Source organism: Morone saxatilis, unplaced genomic scaffold (genome assembly GCF_004916995.1).
Source record: "Morone saxatilis isolate NCDOM2014 unplaced genomic scaffold, NCSU_SB_2.0 Contig21, whole genome shotgun sequence".
In the NCBI taxonomy this organism is placed as follows: domain Eukaryota; kingdom Metazoa; phylum Chordata; class Actinopteri; family Moronidae; genus Morone; species Morone saxatilis.
This window is the reverse complement of record NW_023339774.1, coordinates 16,621,678-16,626,913: the sequence shown is the minus strand read 5'-3', so window position 1 is coordinate 16,626,913 and position 5,236 is coordinate 16,621,678. Positions and strand designations below refer to the sequence as shown.

The window sequence follows — 5,236 nt, the reverse complement described above, 5'->3', positions numbered from 1 at the left end:
CACAATCTGAGAGGCCTGTTGTCTTGTACTACAAAATCTTTCAATTTTCAGATTTCACCAATTTTATCTTAATGCAGTCATGTGTTTGGCCAACTCGCTCACAAACCCTTAAGTAGACTGGTGTTTATTGGTAAAAATCTTTCTCAGCAATTCAGTGCCATTTGTCTGTCCATGTTGTGCTGGTCTCAACACTGTTTTTTCATGAAAAGCTCTGTACTGTTTATCGAAAAACAAATTATATGCTTTGAAAAATACAATACGAGTCAGTTTCAGTCTGTGGATAGTATTTGTATTTAAATATGTACAATTTGTTGAGCCATTTAGAAAACAAAGACACACAGAATGAAGACTAAATAACAACAACAGGTGCATACAATGCACTGATGTGATGTTTGAGGTACAAGCTGTTTTAACAGTAAGAAATGCTAAAAAAAAAGGTCCAGTTATGGAAAATGAACAACTTCATAGTGAACGCCAGTAAGATGATAAAATGTCTGCCAGCATGACTTTGTTTACCTTGCTCCATTGCTAACTCTTTAATAAATCACTGGACACGTCTGAAAAGGCAGCTGTGATCTTCTGTCTCAGCCCCGCCATGGAGACTAAGATTGCCTCCTGTTGAAAGGAAAATAGGAAACACTAAATGAACACGCTGGTGAGCAGAAAGAGGTTTTCTGCTGTAAGGCATTTGCTTATACAAAGAGTAATTTTATCTTGTCACACAATACTTAATTGTGTCCTATAATATTCCCTCACCTCAGTGCGAATTGTCCTGCTGCCCTGGCCAGGGCATGTGTTGAGGTAAAGGTCAAATAAAGCACCGGGGTCACTGACATCCAGGTTTTGGTCAGCATCTACACTGGCCTCCAATCCCTGAAGGCCTCCAAAAACGACCAAAAGATGCCTAAAAAAGTAGGGAAAAGTCCAGTTTAAATTAAAAACGATAAAATACAATTAATGGTGTAAAAGTAGGGGTGTACAGCGATGCTCGCAGCTCTGTGAGGCTGCACAGCAGTGCTTTGAGCTTAATGCTAACATCAGAATGTCAGCACCCCAATGTTCACCAGCTTAGTTTACCTTGTTGGCATGCTAATATTTGCTAAATAGCACTAAAGACAAAGTACAGCTGAGGCTGATGGGAATGTCATTAGTTTAGCAGGTATTTGGAGGCTCAAGAGGAAATGTTAAGGAATAACCAAAGTTATTACAGTTCATCCTGAGGGGGACATAAATGTCTGTACTAAATTTTATGGCAATCCATAATAGTATTTAATTAAAAATGGTAATCTTTTAGACAAGACCAAGTGCCAGACCAACATTGCCAATCACTAGAATGACGCACTAGAAAGAGCGGTCTTTGACTTCCCCTCCCGTCTTACTGGCTCTGAACCTACTTGAAAGGTGACAGCGTGGTTTGGTCGATGTTGTGGCCCCTTTCTGATGTGCCAATGGTCACATCGTATCCTTCTTCATATGGACTTTCTGTGAAAACTGCACCTGCATTAACAGACAGACAAGCAATAAGTATAAGGCACTCACAGCAGGGCCAAGCCTGGAGCCACATGTTTGAGTTATAGGAGTGTATCATGAGCATAGGAAACCTACTGAGGCAAGATGCCAGGCGGACACTGTAACCCCAGTAGAGACCTCCTTCAGTCCGGGGAACGTGAGGAGCCACCACCACACCTTTATGTAGTTTGTTCTCTGAGGAGGGACAGATGGACACAAACACACTGAACTGATGTGCAGAATCTTGAGCGCAATAAGAAAAGAGTAAATATACATAAAACAATCAAAAGGTGTGATATCTGAATTACCTTGAGCCTGTGTCTTCCTGAGCTGTACTGTGACTCGAAGTCCAGACTGCAGCTGTTTATCAATCCGAACCTCCTGTGAGAGCAGATGGACAAAGTTCAGTCGGATCAACGGAATAATAATCTGATACAGTTCATATTAATTAATTGTTTGGGTAATTTTTAAATCACAAATGCCAAGAATTTACTTCTTAAATTGAAAAAACATTGTCTGTTATGATAGTAAACTAAATATATTTGGGTTTTGGACAGTTAGTTGCACAAAACAAGACATTTTTAACTGTTTCCTGGCATTTTATAATCAATTAATTTAAGTTATTTGCAGCCCTACAGTCTGTATTCCTTTAAATGACAACAATATCTTTCAGTGTCCACATCATGATGACAGACATCTATTAAGACATGCTCACCTTTCTCATTCCACAGTTGACTAATGAGCCTTGTCCTTGTTTGGTCGGCCTGTCGAGGACTATTCCTTCCCGATAGTCTGATTCATCATCCATCCTCATGTGATGAGGACTGTCTAAAGGGTTAAGCAAACCTGGTAGGAAAAAAAAACCCAGTGACTTAAGTAAGTGAAAATGTGTCTTCTTTTGCCTTCATTTAAGGGTCTGTTTATACCTAATCTCTACATAGATATAGTATTAAAATAACTATCACACTGCAGTCACTGTACACTGTATTTATATACTGATTCACTACAACAACAATAGTCTTTTATGACTCTTGTGTAGGAGGAAACACAAAAAACAGGTTGCTTTTGTTCCTAGTGTTTGAAAAAACTGCAGATGAGATGATGTAACATTTAAACGTTGTGTTGTTTTTGCCCTTTTACTCCAACGGTAGTGAAGATGGCTGAATTTACATACATCTTGTTAGAAAACAGAGGAAATTAAGGTACTTACTCTCTGTCACAACTCACATAAATCTCAACGTACATACATAAACATATTTTAAGATTCAGTGCGACTTAAACTAAACCAACAAACAAGGATAGCATTACTTCCGATAATCCATTGCAAATAAACATCCACAAATCTGCTTAAAAAGGTACGTTTTCTTCAGTAACAAAGTAATCCGGTGAGTGATAGTTATCTGTAAATCAGTGGGTACATTACATACAGAAGCTCCTAATAGCCAATTCTCCAAATTTGGGGGTGCAGTTGTGTCAGTTTTGTCTGTGTCAGACTTTTAAACCCCCAGCTGTTACTGAATGTATGAAAAGGAAATCTGGACCGTTACCTGCATACTGTAAATCTTGATGCTTTGGGAAAAACCACTTGCGCAGGTACCTGGTGGAGAAGAAAAGCTTGTAAACACAGTCTGATAAAATGTGCCGATACTGGTGCTGATCCGATTACAATACGTTCCTACTTACTGGGGACACTCCAGGTACTGGAGTATTCTGGCAAGCTGAATACAAGCATGTCCTTTCTTTCCAACACCTTTAAATTCTCCTTCAACGCTCCTGAGCAACAAAGAAATAAAACAAAATCGTTTCTATTAGCTTTGTGATGGTTTAGGAAGTGTTTCCCAATAAACTGTGCCTCTTTAATTAAACTTACTTGACATCTTCCCCTTGTTCATCAAACACAACGATCTCATCAACACAGAACACGACACAGGCTCGGGCGATCTGACCGGCCAGGTATGTACGAAGTTCAGTGGACTGAGCGTTGTCCAGGACAGAACCTGGCAGGGCCACGCTCACTGTGTAAGCCCGACCTAAGAAAAAGATGTACAGAGCACACATTACAGCACTCTATTAACAGGTATGACGGCTGAGAGCAATCCATGCAGTAAGGTTACCTTTTTTGTTATGGCTTTGTTCAAGTTTTGCTCTCTCTGCAGCCTCATGCTGCTTCTGCTTTTCCAACTCTTTGATGAGCTTGGCCTCTTTTCTTTTCTTCTGAGTCTCCTTTACTGTTATTGAGGAAGAATCAATAACATTTGTAAAAAAATTAAATATAATGTGTGTGACACACAGAGTGACCTCAAATCAGATTTTATCTGAAGGATTTAGAGCTGAGACGAGTCTGTTGTGAGGATCTGCCTCTTTTTCTTTTTCTTATGTGATAGTAAACTGAATATCTTTGGGTTTTAACTGCAAAAAATTTATTTAAAAAGTTATTCTCTTAATTCTTTAATCATCTTGTGACTCAGTTCTGACACAGGTTGGGAACCACTTGTCTAAGAATATGGGGTGTCTAAGCCCTAAATAATATTATATGTATTATTTAATAAACTCCCTAAATAAAGTTCAGCTCAATGTATGAAGATTACATGAAACTACTCTGTTGAGAAATGACCAAAAAAATCTACATTAATGCTGTGGTCGAACATGTTAATACATTATATGAAAACAAATACTGAGCTGTTACAATACAATAATGTAAAACAAACACTATGCACACATTCACTGCTGAACAAAGACACTGTAACTGAGCATTAAAGCGAATAAAAGACAGAACAGAGACTTATCAACTCAAACTGAGCTGGAAGCTGTGAGCTACATGTAGCATTAGCTCGCTCATTACTCACTTTCTCCTTTCCTTTTCTTCCAGTCCACCTTCTCCTCAGGCTGTAAAAACAAAGAAACACATTATGTAGGATATAAAGGAAAGCACAATGTCATCGTTATGTTTCACAGCAGTGTTGTACTACCTGAGAGGACATCATTTTGGGTCTTTTCACTGCAACGTCGGTAGACATTTCTACACACACCAACACGTGAAGTTTATTTACTTCCGGGTTGCGATTCAAAACCCGTTTCAAAATAAAAGTCTGTTGGTATTTGCTGATAAAAAGCCGAATATGTTATTAATTGAACTGCTGTGATTTATTGTTTATTTATTATTTACTGTGACTTTATAGAGGTATTGGCCTATAAATAGTGTTTATCCTTCTTTACTTAAATTATGTATAGGAAACTACAATTTCCACTAGGAGGCGATATATTAAAAATGTGACTTCTGTCTTTTTTGTGAATTGTTATTGTATACAATAAAAACATGCCAAAGAATGCCAAAAAATAAAAATAAAGAACAAGCAAGGGGCGCTTTTGTTTGATTCTGAATCAAATATGCACACTACAAAGCTTTCTTACTCTAATTTTTGGTCAGGTTGGTATAGTGGGATTTATTTACTGTGATCAGTTATTGCAAGAAAATGTTTTCTTTATTTATTCATTTTGAGCTGAAACTATTTAAAGAATGAGAGGCAAAGTGTTCCGCTGTTTATGTGGACACCAAAACACTCATTCAACGGCCTCCTTAACAAGGCCCGGATTACCCACTGTCATTGACTCTTATACCCACCCTGTATATAAAGTATGCATTACATTAATGCACCCACGTTCTTCTGCACAGCTTTCTCTTCTTATCTTTATCTATTTATATTTTGAAAGTACTTTATTTTTCTGT

The 5,236-nt window shown here is 38.0% G+C and overlaps 1 protein-coding gene across 1 annotated transcript; it reads right to left on the bottom strand.

Moving 5' to 3' along the window:
* Positions 1 to 267: 267 nt before the first annotated feature.
* Positions 268 to 4,560, bottom strand: spout1 (SPOUT domain containing methyltransferase 1). The gene is made up of 12 exons (XM_035667396.1): positions 4,479 to 4,560; positions 4,356 to 4,395; positions 3,624 to 3,737; positions 3,380 to 3,539; positions 3,193 to 3,282; positions 3,057 to 3,106; positions 2,225 to 2,355; positions 1,818 to 1,890; positions 1,606 to 1,704; positions 1,395 to 1,497; positions 757 to 904; positions 268 to 615 (listed from the first exon to the last, which is right to left on the bottom strand). The coding sequence occupies exons 1-12, from the start codon at positions 4,524 to 4,526 to the stop codon at positions 529 to 531; spliced, it is 1,143 nt and encodes a 380-aa protein (XP_035523289.1). The 5' UTR covers positions 4,527 to 4,560; the 3' UTR covers positions 268 to 528.
* Positions 4,561 to 5,236: the final 676 nt, after the last annotated feature.

Coding starts and splice junctions, on each gene's coding strand:
- spout1 (XM_035667396.1), bottom strand. CDS start 4,526: ATGTCTACCGACGTTGCAGTGAAAAGACCCAAAATGATGTCCTCTCAG. Junction 1,891..2,224: donor TCAACTGTGGAATGAGAAAG/GTGAGCATGTCT, acceptor CTGCTCTCACAG/GAGGTTCGGATTGATAAACA. Junction 1,705..1,817: donor CAGGAAGACACAGGCTCAAG/GTAATTCAGATA, acceptor GTCCCTCCTCAG/AGAACAAACTACATAAAGGT.